At 47.8% G+C, this 16022-nt stretch overlaps 2 protein-coding genes across 2 annotated transcripts; both read left to right on the forward strand.

Annotated features, from left to right (window-relative positions):
- The first annotated feature begins 6425 nt into the window (after positions 1-6425).
- LOC100277110 (uncharacterized) lies at positions 6426-15164 on the forward strand. Its single transcript, NM_001150770.2, has 8 exons — positions 6426-6709; positions 8179-8348; positions 12714-12847; positions 12939-13186; positions 13978-14083; positions 14171-14309; positions 14404-14531; positions 14622-15164. The coding sequence occupies exons 1-8, from the start codon at positions 6526-6528 to the stop codon at positions 14881-14883; spliced, it is 1371 nt and encodes a 456-aa protein (NP_001144242.2). The 5' UTR covers positions 6426-6525; the 3' UTR covers positions 14884-15164.
- Positions 8887-12707, forward strand: LOC103653695 (uncharacterized). The gene is made up of 2 exons (XM_008680522.4): positions 8887-9392; positions 9473-12707. The coding sequence occupies exon 2, from the start codon at positions 9868-9870 to the stop codon at positions 11698-11700; it is 1833 nt and encodes a 610-aa protein (XP_008678744.1). The 5' UTR covers positions 8887-9392; positions 9473-9867; the 3' UTR covers positions 11701-12707.
- Positions 15165-16022: the final 858 nt, after the last annotated feature.

Raw genomic sequence — 16022 nt, forward strand, 5'->3', positions numbered from 1 at the left:
TCCGTTCCACCCAGTTGGCAGGCCAGCCGGTAGTCCGCGAGCCACAGCTCCGGTCACGTCTCCCCCGAGTACTTTGTGACAGTAGTCGGGGGTCGGAACCAGGTCAGGAACGACGCCCGTCGTATGGCCCGGCTGAAGGCCTGCGGACCGGATGGTTCGGGCGAGGGACTCCGATCCTCCCCGCTGTCGTAGCGTCCTCCACGCCTGGGGTGGTAGCCTCGACGCACCCTCTTGTCGAGGTGGGCCCGACGGTCACGGTGATGGTGCTCGTTGCCGAGGCGACCCGGGGCCGCAGGCGCTGTGTTGCGCGTGCGCCCGGTGTGGACCGAGGCTTCCCGCATGAATTGGGAAGTCGCGGCGCGATGTTCCGAGGGGTACCCCTGCCTTCAGGAGGCGGAGCTTTCGGCCCGTCGGACCGCGGCGCCCTCCAGGAGATTCTTGAGCTCTCCCTAGATTCGCCGCCCCTTGGTGGTTGATGGCTCTGGCATCGCACGGAGAAGCATTGCTGCTGCAGCCAGGTTCTGGCCGACCCCACTAGAAGCGGGTGGCGGCCTCATCCTGACATCGTCGGCGATGCGGTGCTGGAAGCCCTGGGGTAGATGACGCATTTCTCCGGCCGGAGGTTGGCCCGCCCATTCCTGCCCGATGTCCCGGCGGATCGGCTCAAGTGCTCCTGCTCCCTCGTCGAGCCTGGCCTGCACCCCGCGGATTTGCTCGAGCTGTGGGTCATGACCCCCCGCCTGAACAGGGACCACAGCTAGCTCCCGTAGGATGTCAACGCGAGGCACCGGCCTAGGGATATCACCGTCCTCCGGCATACCGAGATGGTTGCCTTCGGAGGGACCCCCTAGATCGACGTGGAAACATTCGCGGCTTGGGCCGCAGTCCTCGTCGCCGAGGCTGCGGCTACCGTCGGAACAGTCGGAAAGGCAGTAGTCGTATGCGGTCATGAAGTCCCGCATGGCACTGGGGTTACCAAGTCCGGAGAAGTCCCAACAGAAGTCGGGCCCGTCGTCTTCCTTGGACCCAGGGGGCCCGTAGGTCGAGACGTCCGTCAGCCGGTCCCAGGGTGACCGCATACGAAACCCCAGAGGGTTTGGACTCGCCTCTACGAGAGCGTACGCCAAAGCGAAACCGCTTAGCGGGTCGAGGCTGAATCCGAAAGGCGTGAGATGGGAATCGGTCGGTACCTCTTGGTCGACGGGCGGTGATGAAGTCACGTCGAGGACTGACTGCACCGTCGTCTTAGGCACGAGGGTGATGCCCAGCAAGCCTTTCGCGAGCGTGCTGACGTCGTCCGTTTGCTCGGAATTGGCGTGTTGCGGGGAGACGGCGCTCATCTTCGTCTCAAACGCGAGGTCGATGCCCGACGCGCCCCCTGTTGGGGCGCCGGCGCCGTCGACTCGCTCGACAGCCGACGAGGGGCCGCCTCCTACTTGGCCTTGGTTGCCCCGCCTCCTCCTCCGTCGGCGGGGGAGAGGGCGGGGTGAGCTTGAATGTTGTTCTTCCACCATGCGGGGAAGACGTCGTCGATTCCGCCGCCGGCGGGCGGGCTGTAGGCCGCCATTGTCGTTGTCGCACGGCGGGGGAAGGAGTATCATGTCGTAGCTGCCGTCGAGGGACATGAACTCAAGACTCCCGAAATGGAGCACCGTCCCGGGCTGGAGATGTTGCTGGAGACTGCCCATCTGGAGCTTGACGGGAAGCTGTTCGTCAACACGCAGCAGGCCCCTACCTGGCGCGCCAACTGTCGGCGTTTCGAGACCGGGGGGTCCGTGGGCCGACGAGTGAAATGTCGCCGCGTGCTCCAGCCCAGATGGGTCGGCGCGAGGCCGAGCGCGAAGGGGGGAGAAAGGTGGCCGGAGATGGGCGTGAGAGAGGTGGAAATCCCGCGGCCTTCGTGTTCGTCCCGCGCCCAGGTCGGGTGCGCTTGCAATAGGGGGTTACAAGCGTCCACGCGGGAGAGGGAGCGAGCGGCCTCGCGCGAGCGTCTGTCTCGTCCTCGTCCCCGCGCGGCCCACCCTCTGTAAGAGGGCCCTGGTCCTTCCTTTTATAGGCGTAAGGAGAGGATCCAGGTGTACAATGGGGGGTGTAGCAGAGTGCTACGTGTCTAGCGGAGGAGAGCTAGCACCCTAAGTACACGCCGTCGTGGCAGCCGGAGAGGTTTTGGCACCCAGTTCGTGTGATGTCGTGGCCGTCGGAGGAGTGCTGGAGCCTGGCGGAAGGACAACTGTCGGGGCTGTCGAGTCCTTGCTGACGTCCTCTTGCTTCCGTAAGGGGGCTTGAGAGCCGCCGTCGTCACAGAGCGTGCGGGGCGCCATCATTGCCTATCTGGCGGAGCGAGCCAGATGGGACGTCGGTCTTGTTCCCCGTAGCCTGAGTCAGCTTGGGGTAGGGTAATGATGGCGCCTCCTGTCGACGTGGTCGGTCCGCGCCCTAGGTTGGGCGATGTGGAGGCTCCTCCGAGGTCGAGGTCGAGTCTGTCTTCCGTGGCCGTGGTCGAGTCCGAGCCCCTGGGTCGGGCGAGGCGGAGATCGTCGGCTGAGGCCAGGGCTGAGGCCGAGCCCTGGGGTCGGGCGAAGCGGAGTTCGTCGTCTTCTGGGGCTGAGCCCAAGTTCGAGCCCTGAGTCGGGCAGAGCGGAGTTCGCCGTCTTCCGGGGCTTAGCCCAAGTCCGAGCCCTGGGTCAGGCGGAGCGGAGTTCGCCGTCTTCCGGGGCTTAGCCCAAGTCCGAGCCCTGGGTCGGGCGGAGCGGAGCTTCCTATGGTGCCTGAGGCCGGGCCTGACTGCCTATCAGCCTCACTGTGTCAAGTGGCACTGCAGTCGGTGCGGCGCAGGCGGCGCTGTCCTTCTGTCAGGTCGGTCAGTGGAGCGGTGAAGTGACTGCGGTCACTTCGGCTCTGTCGACTGAAGGGGGCGCGTCAGGATAAAGGTGTCAGGCCACCTTTACATTAAATGCTCCTACGATTTGGTCGGTCGGCGCGGTGATTTGGTCAGGGTTGCTTCTTGGCGAAGACAGGGCCTCAGGCAAGCCGGAAGTATGTTCGTCGCTGGAGGGGGCCCTCGGGCGAGACGGAGATCCTCCGGGGTCGGCTGCCCTTGCCCGAGGCTAGGCTCGGGCGAGGCGTGATCGAGTCCCTCGAATGGACCGATCCTTGACTTAATTGCACCCATCAGGCCTTTGCAGCTTTGTGCTGATGGGGGTTACCAGCTGAGAATTAGGAGCCTTGAGGGTACCCCTAATTATGGTCCCCGACAACTTTCAATTGATATATTTTCAAAACTAGCATCTAAATATAATTCCAATTGATATCTATTAAAACCCTCTTGAAAACTAAGAGGATAATTTCATTCAGGGGGAGTTTTGATTAGTCAAATGAAAAGCATTCGAAAGAGTGGGAGAAATTTCAAATCTTGAAAATGCTTCTTACAATCTTATTCATATACCTTTATCTATTTGCAAAAGACTTTGAAAAAGAATTTCCAAAAAGATTTGCACAAAACAAGTGGTGCAAATGTGGTCCAAAATGTTAAAAAAGAAAGCAATCCATGTATATCTAGTAAAAATATAAATTGGTTTAATTTCTAAGTAACCTATGCACTTACCTTATGCAAATTAGTTCAATTCTACACTTATGTATTTGCTTTGGTTTGTGTTGGCATCAATCACCAAAAAGGGGGAGATTGAAAGGGAAATAGGGTTTAACCTTTTTCTATAAATATTTTTGGTGGTTAAATGCCAACACAAATAATTGGACTAACTAGTTTGCTCTAGATTGTATATTCTGCAGGTGCGTAAAGGTTCAACACAAACCAATAAAAGATCAAAGTTAGGGTTCAAAAGCAAAGGAGCAAAGGAACCGAGTGTGCCTTTGTCTGGCGCACCGGACTGTCCGGTGCACCAGGACGTACATAGTCCAACAAGCCACTCTCGGGTTTCAGCAGGCGCACTCCGCTAAAAATCACCAGACTGTCCGGTGTGCCACCGGACTGTCCGGTGTGCCAATGGAGCAACGGCTACTTCGCGCAACGGTCGACTGCAACAGACACATGCGAACGCTACAGTGCGCGCACAGTGCGAGCAGAAGTCAGAGCAGCCGTCAGAGGCGCACCGGACAGTGAACAGTGTCTATCCGGTGCGGCACCGGACTGTCCTGTGCCACATGAGGACAAAGCCTCCAACGATCGACTAGCTCCTAACCATAATGGTTGGGTGACGTGGCGGCACACCAGACTGTCCGGTGCGCCCATCGCCAGCAGCCTTCCCCAACGGCTACAAGATGGTTGGTGGCTATAAATACCACCCAACCGGCCACTTCAAGGTGATGGAGCCGAAGCAACATTCCAAGTCATATAGTTGACATATACAAGCCCTCCCAACCATCTCCATTCATTGATCTATCTCATACACAAGATTTAGACCATCACAAGCAACACAAGTGCCACAAAAGAGAGATCAAGCAAAAGAGAGCTACTCGTGTGTGTTTAGCACTAGTGCCTTGTGAGATTCATTGAGAGAAAGTGTGTGCTACATCTTGTGATCATTTGAGCGTGGAGTTTTGACTCCCATTCATTGTAAAGCTAGCAAGAGCCCCTTATATTTGTGGTTGGCCTCGCAGAGACTTCGATCTCTTGTTGACAAAGAAGAAGAAGCACTCGCCGGTCTTGGTGATCGGTGGAGAGAGGGAAAGGGTTGAAAAAGACCCGTCCTTAGTGGACTCCTCAACAGGGATTAGGTTCTTGGTGAACCGAACCTCGGTAAAACAAATCACCCATGTCCCTTGTGTTTATTGCTTGTGATTTATTTGTTTTCTTTCTCACTAAGTTCTCTTGCACTATTCCTTGCTAATATTATTTTGTGTTGCTTCAAGTTAATCTCTCATTTAAAGAAGCAACGCCTTGCAAGAAAGAACTTTTGTTATTTCTCATCTTATCTAATCCCTCTTGCATCACTCTCCATAAACTTATTAGTTGTATTGATTTGTCAATTCCGCATTCTTTGAAAGCAACACTTTTTGCAAGCAAAGGACTTAGTTTTTCACTCTGATAATTGTGCATCTTGTTCTAACCACTAATCAAGGGATCAAGTCTGGGTTTAAAGTTATAATTTTCAGGTTTCGCCTATTCACCCCCCTCTAGGCGACTTTCAGCAGCGCCTCCCCTATACGGTCAAGTTTCTAAAACCTACAGATAAACCTTCAGCGAGATGGCTGAACATATAAAAGTACTAAATAAACCCTAAACTAAATAAATGCTAAACAATGTTAATTAATACTGACTACTCACTTACCCATAAACCATAAACTATGCTAAAAAATAATGACTACTCACTAACCACTAACTAATAACTAATACCTAAACCTAACTAATTAATGATAAATAAATACAGAAAAATTAAAGAATAATTAGAAAAAAATTTACCTCGGGAGCGGCGGCGGAGTGGACGGCGTCGGCTGCTGGTGCGCGGGAGGAACGACAGCCGAGGGAGGAAGCGCGCGGATGAGTCAAACTCACGGTGGCGAAGGTCGAGTCCGACACCTATATACAAAAAATTAGTATTATCAGTAAAAAAATTCTACATCGCCTTCCCTATACGGTGAGTTTTCTATAACCTGCAAAAAACGACAGCTCACTAAATTAACAACTAAGTAGTAGGTAAATGCTAAACCCCAACCCTAAACCCTAAACTAAGTAAATGCTAAACAATGTTAATTAACACTTACTACTCACTAACCCTAAACCCTTAACACTAACAACTAACTTAATTAAAAATGGCACATGGCATGAGAACTAATTACAACTAACTAACTAACTTATAACTAACATCTAAACACTAACTAACTAATTAATATTAAATAAATACAAAATAAATTAATTCAAAATTAGAAAACAATGTTACCTTTCAATGGGGTCGGAGGGAAGGAGGGAGCAGGCGACTCGGACGACGGCGGCGCAGGCGCTGGGGGCGGGGTGGCTTCGGGTCGGCGGGGAGGCGACGCGTGGGGGCGGCGTCGGCCGGCGGGGAGGCAACGTGTGGGGGCGGCGTCGGCCGGCGAGGAGGCGCGCGTGTGGGGGCGGGGTGGCTTCGGGCCGGCGGGGAGGCGACGCGTGGGGGCGGCGTCAGCGGTTTGAACAACGACGGCTAGGTAAAACATTGGGAGAGAGAACAACGGGAGAAAGAAAGGCACGATATTTTACTTCCGAGCTCGGCACCACGATCTATGACGCCGAGATCAAAAGCCACGTCGACAACATGTCACGTCGCACTGGCCAGCGTGGATCACACCTCAGCGCCAAGATCCATGGCGCCGAGCCGTGTTAGCTCGGCGCCACGAGTCATGCCGCCGAGAAAAGAGTCTAAAAGTGTCATTAAATCGTCCAATGGCCTGAAAGTAAATATTTTCTGAAAATAGGACTTAAAAACAAAAAATTCGGCCCAGTTGGGAGTTGCCCACCCAGTTCCGAACTTCGAACACGACGTTCTCCCTCACCCCACCCTCCAGGCTCCGAGCTCCAAAACCCTAGCTATGCAGAAACAGACGGGCAAGTCCGGCGGGACCGGTGGGGGCACGCCGGCGAAGCGCGGCCGCCCGTTTGGGAGCACCACCGGCGGAGGGGCCGCTGCTGCTGCCGCGGCGGCGGCGGTCGTTGACCCGGGTGCACCCGCCGCTCTGGTCGGGCCGTCCCTCCAAGTCCTATCAGCCCTGTCAGGTAATTCGCTCATTCGTCTGCTTCTGCAGTTCATCTGAGCCTATATGGGTTTCTAGGGCATGGTGCCTGAAGAACTGGGGTCCTGGTTATCTGAATTGTTGCTCTTGCCTCCATTCCTTAGGGTAGAGTTGTCGGATGCACATTAGTGTCTTTAGATCATGAATAATCCTATCTTTCGGCTGGAGCTGGAAAGGTCCGTGTGATTTTTATGTGCTTGGTATTGACATCGGAGGCATAATGCGTTGGGCTCCAAGATTTTCGCATCTGACTGTACGTCTTTTTTTTGGGGGGGGGGGGGGGGGATCTGGTGTCACTTCGTTGTGCCTTGTTTTCTCAGAAGCAACATCGTTGCCATGTTGGCTTATGTTGGCAAAGCCACTATGCTGAGGTATTACTGCAATATCGTTGTGTAATTGTGTAGATTGTCGAATAAAATCTCGGGAGGAAAATAACCACCAGTCATACAAACTAAGATTTACAGTGCATATAATGTAGCTTAACTTTTTGCTCCCTTCAGATCCCAGCTCATACTCTCGGAACAGTCATGCAGAGTAGCAAAGTTTGCGCATAATGGAAAAAAATTGACCTCACAACTGGGCCCTTTATCAAAACAGTGTGATACAGTAGAATACTAACGAGCTATCTTTCAGACCACTGCTCCACCTCCAATGCCTAGAGTCTTAGATGCATAATTCAGAACTGGATGAGGTTGTAGAGTTCCAAACAACTTTGAATCTGGCCTTAATATCCAGTTTAGACATATTTTTTCAGTATCATTTCTTTTTTAATCTTGGAAGTTTGTAATATCCTTCATTTCCGGTTTGAATTGTGTTGCAAGCCAAGTTAGCTGTAATGATTTCTGTTGCATGACTGTCAAACCTTTATGGCACAGCTCCAGCTCCAGGAGTTCTTGGAGTTGTGTATTATACATGAAACTGGAACTGGGATACACTGAGATTACTTGGTTGTATTGTATCATTGTGTTTCTATTCTAGAGTAAATATAAATATCTAAACCACTTTAATTTGGTTGACAAATTCCATGTCTGCCGTGGTCTGTGAATTGGAGCTCTCTCAAATGAGAGCTGAGTTTCTACGTGATTATGTGATGACTAAAAATTTGACTTAGATATTTTTTATTATACTTGTGCACATATCCTTGCTTGAAAGTGTATGTAGGTGCAAGCAGTCAAGCACTTCTACTACACATATTTATAATGTCTGTACATGTTTTTTTTTTTTGAAATCTGGAAACAGCTATTTTGTACAGCTGACAAATCATGGCATGCTACAATTATGACCACCTTTTGTGATCCTGCTCTCTATATTTAAGATGCATACTATATTGTCCAGTTTTACTCTTGTTTTGCCCCATTTGCTAGAGATGATATCTCATATTCTTCATCATGTGTTTGAACTGCACAAGTAATCATTTCCTAATAACGGTTACCAGCACTGGCTGTTTGACAGATCAGAACAACAAAAGAATTGTCCTTGCATTGCAAAGTGGGTTGAAGTCAGAGATACTGTGGGCACTGAATGCCCTTACAGTACTCTCATTTAAGGAGAAGGATGACCTCCGACGTGATGCAACACCTCTTGCTAAAGTTCCTGGGCTCCTAGATGCTCTTCTTCAAGTTGTATGTCTCCATTTTTACTTTCCAGTTTGTTGTATCTTTTACTAAATCATGCAATTTACATTTTTTAAAAAATTATTGTAAATTCTTAATCTTTGTTCTGTCTGGCTAATGAGTGCTAGTTGTATTTGCATTTAGAATGCATCTGAACTAGATCTAATCAAGTTAGCCCCACCCTTTGACATAAACATGGAAGAAAATGGTACTGGCCTCATCCATACTATGATATGGCACCAATGCATCATTGCCCACTGTAGGTTTGTAGCCATAAAACAAAGGAAAAAAGTCATCTAATTATGTTTCCTAAACCTTCACCATGGTTATTTAGGCGTCGCTAAAGCGACACCTAAGAGGTAAGGCGAGCTGGAGCCAGCAAGGCGTCCTGTCGCCTTGTGGCAAGGCTGGGGTGAGGGGAAGAGGTGGTGGCACGCACGGAAGAGGCAGCGGCGGCGCGTGGGGAAGAGGCGGCGGCAGCGTGGGGGGTCGTGGCGGCGTCGCGGGGGTCGTTGCAGCGTCGCTGGTCCCGGCGGCAGCGCTGGTCCTGGTGGTCGCGGCGGCGCAGGGTAGCTGTGGGAGAGAACCGGAGAACTGTGGGGAGGGAGAGCAATGACGAAGCAGCAGCTGTGCGTGAGAACTGGCAGGCGGCGGCTGCTGGGAGAGGATAACCTTAAAGTGTGGTGTTGGGCTGGGTTGGGCTACTTGGTAATGGGGTTTTTCCTTTTCTTTTTCCTGTTTTTTATTTTCTAATAGGCTAGAATGGGCCTACAAAGAGGCCTTACACTGCACAGGTTGGAGATGACGCAGGACAGCAGGCCGTTGTCCTCAGATGAGCTATGATTGCTGCAGAAATTGAAACAACACTGCCTTGTCCTTGCTTCTTTGGAAAGGACAGTTGTACGCTTGCGTTCCCGGTTGCACTACTTGAGAGATGGAGATGCCAACACAAAATTTTTTCACCTACAGGCTCGCTTCCGCAAGAAGAGAAATTTTATTTCCCATTTGGAGAATGATGGGAGGACAGTCACCAGCCATGATCAAATACAGGAGGTTCTGGACGATTTTTTCTCCAATCTTTTGAGTTCTAATATCCAGAGACCGTATTCTCTTAACCTAGCTGCTTGCCACAGAGACGCTATTGATTTGAGTTCCCTGGAGGCACCTTTCTCTGAGAAGGAGGTTCGCGACACTATTGGTGCTCTCCCATCTGATAAGGCTCCTGGTCCTGATGGGTTTACTGGAAAATTCTACAAATGTTGTTGGCATATTATTAAATCAGATTTGTTGGCAGCCATTAATTCACTCCATCAAGGGAATACTCACAAGTTGGGGATGCTGAATTCAGCTTATTTAACTCTTCTCCCTAAGAAAGTTGATGCCTTGTCTGCAAGAGATTTTAGACCAATTAGCTTAATTCATAGTTTTGCTAAATTGGTCACCAAAATGCTTGCTAATAGATTGGGACCCTATCTGCAGGAGTTGGTGGCATCTAATCAGAGTGCCTTTGTGAGAGGCCGATTGATTCATGATAACTTTATGTTGGTGCAGCATTCAATTAAATCTCTCCACAAGAAGAGTCTCTAGTTTGCTCTTGAAGTTGGATATCTCCAAAGCTTTTGACTCGGTCTCTTGGGCCTTCTTGTTTGAAGTGCTTTCATATCTTGGGTTTGGTCCTGTGTGGCGAAATATGATCTCCAATATTCTGGCCTCTTCTTCTACGCAAGTGCTTTTGAATGGGTCTCCTGGTATTCCTATTAGGCACCGGAGAGGGCTTCGCCAGGGTGATCCTCTCTCTCCAATGTTGTTCGTATTGGTTATGGATATTCTCAATAGTCTGTTTAATCTGGCTGAAAATAGGGGGCTGCTGCACAACTTGGTGGGTGCTAATATCCGAAACAGACTGTCCATTTATGCTGATGACGTGGTCCTTTTTGTTCAACCTTTTGAGGAAGATTTTCAATGTGTCAAAACGATTTTGGACTGCTTTGGTTCAGCCACGGGATTGGTATCTAATTTGCAAAAAAGTTTCGTTATCCCAATCAGGTGTAATGAGCAGGCGGTACAGATGAGCTGCAATATTCTTCAGTGCACTTCTTCCTCTTTTCCTTGCACTTATTTGGGGCTGCCGATTTTAGATAAAAAGCTCAGAAAATCTGATCTCATGATTTGGGTTGAGAAAGTTGCAGACCGACTTCCTAATTGGAAGGCTCGGTTGCTTAGTCTTGCTGGCAGGACAGCTATGGTGCGCTTTGTGCTTTCAGCCATCCCGATCTACCTTCTCATTGCCATGAAAATCCCCAAGTGGGTGATTAATTCTATAGACAAGATTCAGAGAGGATTTATTTGGAAAGGAAGAAAGAAGGTAAATGGTGGCAATTGCCTTGTGTCGTGGGACATTGTTACAAGGCCTTTGGATCTCGGTGGGCTTGGGATTTCTAACCTGCTGTACCAGCGTTGGGCGCTGCAAGCTAAATGGTTATGGTTAGAAAAAACTGATCCTAACAAGCTGTGGTCTGGTTTGGACTTGTCTATTCAACAACTTGTCAAGAGATTCTTTACTTCTTCTATTGTTTCCCTAGTTGGTAATGGGTATAATACATTATTTTGGACAGATCGGTGGTTGGATGGGTCTTGTATCCAAGATTTTGCCCCTGCTGTTGTGGCTAATGTTGGGAAACGAGCTATTTCTTCTAGAACGGTGGCCCATGCTCTTCAAAACTGGCAGTGGATCAATGACATTGAGACCCCTCTTAATTTGCCTGGGCTGCAACAATATCTTAACCTTTGGGATGCATTAAGGGGAGTGGTGCTCACTCAGGAGGCTGATCGACATGTGTGGATTCATTCTTCCTCTGGTCAGTTCTCTTCGAAGTCGTGTTATAGGACCTTCTTCATGGGTTCGATTACCTTCGAACCATGGAAGAGGTTATGGAAGACTTGGGCTCCACCCAAATGCAAATTTTTTCTTTGGTTGGCAATAAGAAATAAATGTTGGACAGCTGATAGACTGCAGAAAAGAGGGTTGGCTTATCCTGAGGTTTGTCCTTTATGTGATCAAGATTCGGAGAATATCCAACACCTCCTTTGCACTTGCATTTTTGTGCGGCAATTTTGGTTCTACATTCTCTCTTCATTGGGACTAGCTAATCTTTCCCCTACCTCTGATGAGTCCACTTTTGCTGACTGGTGGGAGAAGGTGTGTAAGCAAGTGCACAAATCCAAAAGAAGAGGCTTTAACGGTATCATCATCTTGGGGGCTTGGTGTTTATGGCTTCACCGTAATAAGGCGGTTTTTGATGGCGTCAGGCCTTCCATTCATGGAATAAAATCAGTTTTTCTGGATGAGTTTGAGTGCTAGAGGCTTGCCGGTGCTAGACATCTTGAGGCTTTGGGTCCTGGTGCTGCAATTTTCAGATCAAGGGTTCTATTGGGGGCTTAGTGAAGAGCAGTTGTGTGGGTGTGTGGCCTGCTAGCACTTATGCTGTTGTCCTTTTGCGTGCTGCTGTTTCCATGCGCAGAAGTAAGCTGCAGTTCTGTGCGTAGCAGGAATTGGTGGTCTTGTGTTTGGCCAGGATTTGGTGGTCTTGGTGTTTGGCCTTTTGTGGCATTGTACTTTGGTCCATTTTGGACTGTTTTCTTCTCTTAATTTAATGATGCGCAGCTCTCCTGCGCGTTCACGAAAAAAAACAGTTGTGCTACTTGTTTATTAGCTTCTAATTAGTGATATATAACTAATATTTGGTCTATTTTTTATATTTATCAATATAATTAAGGCGTCGCCTCGCCTTAGGGTTTACCGCTTATAAGTTAAAAAGGGGGTCGATCGCCTTATGTCGCCTTAACACTTTAATAACTAGGACCTGCACTTGTTTTAAATTTTATCCTACATGTTGCCAAAAAAAAACAAGGATAAGGCTGCCCATAGTTCTCCCCATACCCCACAAGTGTTCACCCTTTTTTGTCCAGAATCATATAAAACAGGTGCAAACCATGCCCTAGGACGAGTGAGGTGTTTTTTTTGGTGATTTCGTAGCGAGAACATTATTTTTTGTCATATGGCAGTCACATCATTTACATGGAGATGAGAGAGGGGGAGAGATAGGGAATGCGGTAGATAGAGATTAACTGTGGAAGAGTCTGTCATATTGATAACTAACAATAAACTTCTTCCTAATAAAGTCAAATGAGGCGTTCGATTATTAATGGGTCACCTAAGCACTTTCTTGTATCATCTTATTCATATGTTTCTTATACCAAATTAAATTCTAACTTCTGCTAAGTAACATACTAATGTGCCTGCACATTTTCTCAAAAAGAAGCTACCATCTTTTGTCTTTTGCATTCTGTCTTATGCTTTGATATCTTGTGCAGATTGATGAATGGAGCGATATTTCAATGCCTAAGGACCATACGAAACCACCCAGACTAAGAACTTTGGGTGCCAACACAACACTCTCGGGCTTTGGCCAGGAGAATATGGAAAAAGTATACTCTGACACTGCCACGTATGTTGTTACTAGTCTTACCAAGATCCTGACAACCCTCAGTATCCATGGTTCTGCCATACTTATGTTCTATAAAATGTGTTATTTACAGTACCTCTAATGACCAATCCAAGGCGGAAGATTCCAGTGTCACAAAGAAGCGCGCTGCAAGCTTTTGGTTTGATGAGGATGGGTTGTTTAACAACGATGATGAAGGGAGGGCGGAAAGGCAGCAGTGTGCTATTGCAGCCTCCAATATAATCCGCAATTTCTCTTTTATGCCAGAAAATGAGATTATCATGGTTCAACATAGGCATTGCTTGGAAACTATATTTCATTGCTTAGAAAACCAGAATAGAGGTAAATATTGAAATATTGTCCTGCGTCTTTGTTTTTTTAGTTTATAGATTAACTTGGTGATGGTCAAATGAGGCTATGTGAATGTGTTTGGCACTTCAAATGTGCTGTAGTTTATGGGTTGTCCAATTATTACCTGCATATGCAGCAAGCAGCATCTATGTTGTTTATTACTCTGCGAAAAATCCCCACAAGGTAACTTCCCCTTGGCTCTGTCTTCGGTGCCGTTTGAATCCCAAGGTATTCTGCGAATTCGGATAAAAAGAAATCCTAACAGTTTTATTGGATTTCGAGATTCAAAAAATCTGAGTTAAAATCCCTCTAAAAACTAGGCTGTTTCGATGAGATACTGGAATTATGGGATTTTCTATCCATAATTTCAAAATCTAGAGGAATCAAATAGGGCCTTATGGTGACACTGTGCCAGACCCTTAAGGGAGGTACATACATGACCTGTGACTGTCGAAACCTGGGTGGACAGCCTCTCAACTGGAGGTTCCGCAACCGAGCTATTGCTCAGTCTCCACAAGCTTTGGAAAGAAACTGGCGATTTAATGTTCCCATTTTAACTTTGTGTTTGGTCTAACTCTGCAAAAATATGGATGATGTGAAGTTTATATATTTTTTTGGTATGTTTGTACTCCTATTCGACTATCTATCTGCTGCCAACTTGAGTGAGCTATGTATCCTGGGGCTATGTGACATGTCATGGCAGTTCAAATCTAGCCATTTTTCTGGCAGACTTTAATACATAATTGGGAACTCATGTTCTACTGGTATTTGTCATTGAACAGAAGATGATGAGCTCATAACAAACATGCTGGAGACCCTTGTCAATTTAGCACCTGTGCTGGACCTGAGGATCTTCAGCTCATCGAAGCCTTCGTTCATTAAAATGACGTAAGATATGACGCTAGAATTTCATTATTCTCTCCCAGTTCATTCCTATTTTGAGGTTTACTCATTTTCTGCTCTTTGCCAAGATAGCGAGAAAGGTGCAATTCATGCCATAATGGGTATGCTTTCTTCTTCCGTAAAGCCATGGCACTGTGCTGCTGCTGAATTGATTGGCCGTCTGATAATAAATCCAGACAACGAGCCATTTCTTCTTCCTATCATTCCACAAGTAAATGTTTTTTTTTGGAATTCGATCACTCGAATAAAGGTATCTGTTTCTCAGATCTTTTGGTGTCATACTTACATTGGTTTACTTGATGCAGATATACAAACGACTCGTTGACCTATTGAGTGTACCAGCATATGATGCACAGGCTGCTGCTGTTAGTGCACTCTACAATGTAGCCGAAGTGAATATGGATTGCAGGCTCAAGCTTGCCAGTGAGCGATGGTAAATGTCCGCTTCATACAAAGCATCCAATATCGGAGAAGGGGCTTTAACAATCTGTAAAATTTACCATTTTGATGTCAATTGAACCAGGGCTGTCGATAGACTCCTAAAGATTGTGAAAACGCCGCACCCTGTGCCTGAGGTCTGCAGGAAGACGTCGATGATACTGGAGAGCCTCGTCTCTGAGCCGCAGAACAGGATGCATCTCCTCGTACACGAGAACACTTTTGCTGAGATCCTGACATCAGAAGGGAAATACTCGGACACATTTGCTCGGATCGTGTATGAACTGACAGCAAGGCCAAGCAACAAAGTGACCTCAGGACACGCCATCTGGGGAAACATAAACTGATGCGACGCGATGGCCTGTAATGTGTTGTTGGGATCTAGACTAGATGAGATTTATTTAATGTAGGTGCTTCGTTGATCATGTATTATGTTATGTAATAGACGCTTTGCTGTATCGAGATGCAGGCTTGCAGCTTGGCAACCTGGCCGAATTTGGGCAGTTTCTTTCATGCTTCTTTTATCAGTTTGTTGGTGGAAAGTAGCGTGTAGCAGCTATGTATTTGTTGGAATCAGATGCCTCAGGCTGGTTTAGCCGCGTTCATAATAGATTATTAAAACCGCTGATGGTTTGCTTCGTTGAAGCTTTACAAGATTATGCAACTCTAAATTTTTATCTTAATTTTTATTCTAGTTAGCAAAATTTATCTACTATATACTACAATCTTTATATTCACCTCAAATCTCTACACTATATCAACTATTCTATATTCTATTATTTATTTCACTCTCAGCCTCAACTGCGCTGCTATGTGGTCCTGCCTCAGCTGCACTGGTACCTCCGTACCTGAGCTATGGATGCATCGAGTTGGACCGAAGGGTACGTTACATTTGGAGTGCTAGATACATCTTTACTATATTAAAGCATCCCCGTTATTTTTTTTACAAAGAATCTCTTGTATTTCTTCAAAATCAACCTACGATCTCAGGTCATATCTCATCCCTATCCTATTTGTTTACACAACAGCGTTCTCGTAGCTATCGCTCTAACAACAAATCCCGTCCATTTTGCAACAACGTCCGCCCGCTTCTTGTGCCGTTGCACATTGAATTTTAAGTGAAACCAACTATGCAATTGAAAATGAGTACAAGACTGTAAAAGTCTCACACCCGGATTCTAAGGTCCAAAATCCGGACTCGAAATAATCACCAAGTATGCTGGGACCAAGTCTCACACATATGATGACTCATGGTACAGAAACGAATGTCAAATCTTTACTATATAATAGGAGTTCTGTACAAATAGCTGAATAATTGCATCATATGCAAACATTGTGTCGGCGTTTCGAGACCGGGGGGTCCCTAAGCCGACGAGTGAGTGTGCCGCGTGCCCCAGCCCAGATGGGTCGAGCGCGTGGGCGAGCGCGAAGGGGGGAGTGGCGAGGTGGCCGGAGACGGGCGTGAGAGAGGTGGAAATCCCGCGGC

Source organism: Zea mays, chromosome 4 (assembly GCF_902167145.1).
Source record: "Zea mays cultivar B73 chromosome 4, Zm-B73-REFERENCE-NAM-5.0, whole genome shotgun sequence".
NCBI classification, from domain to species: Eukaryota; Viridiplantae; Streptophyta; class Magnoliopsida; order Poales; family Poaceae; genus Zea; species Zea mays.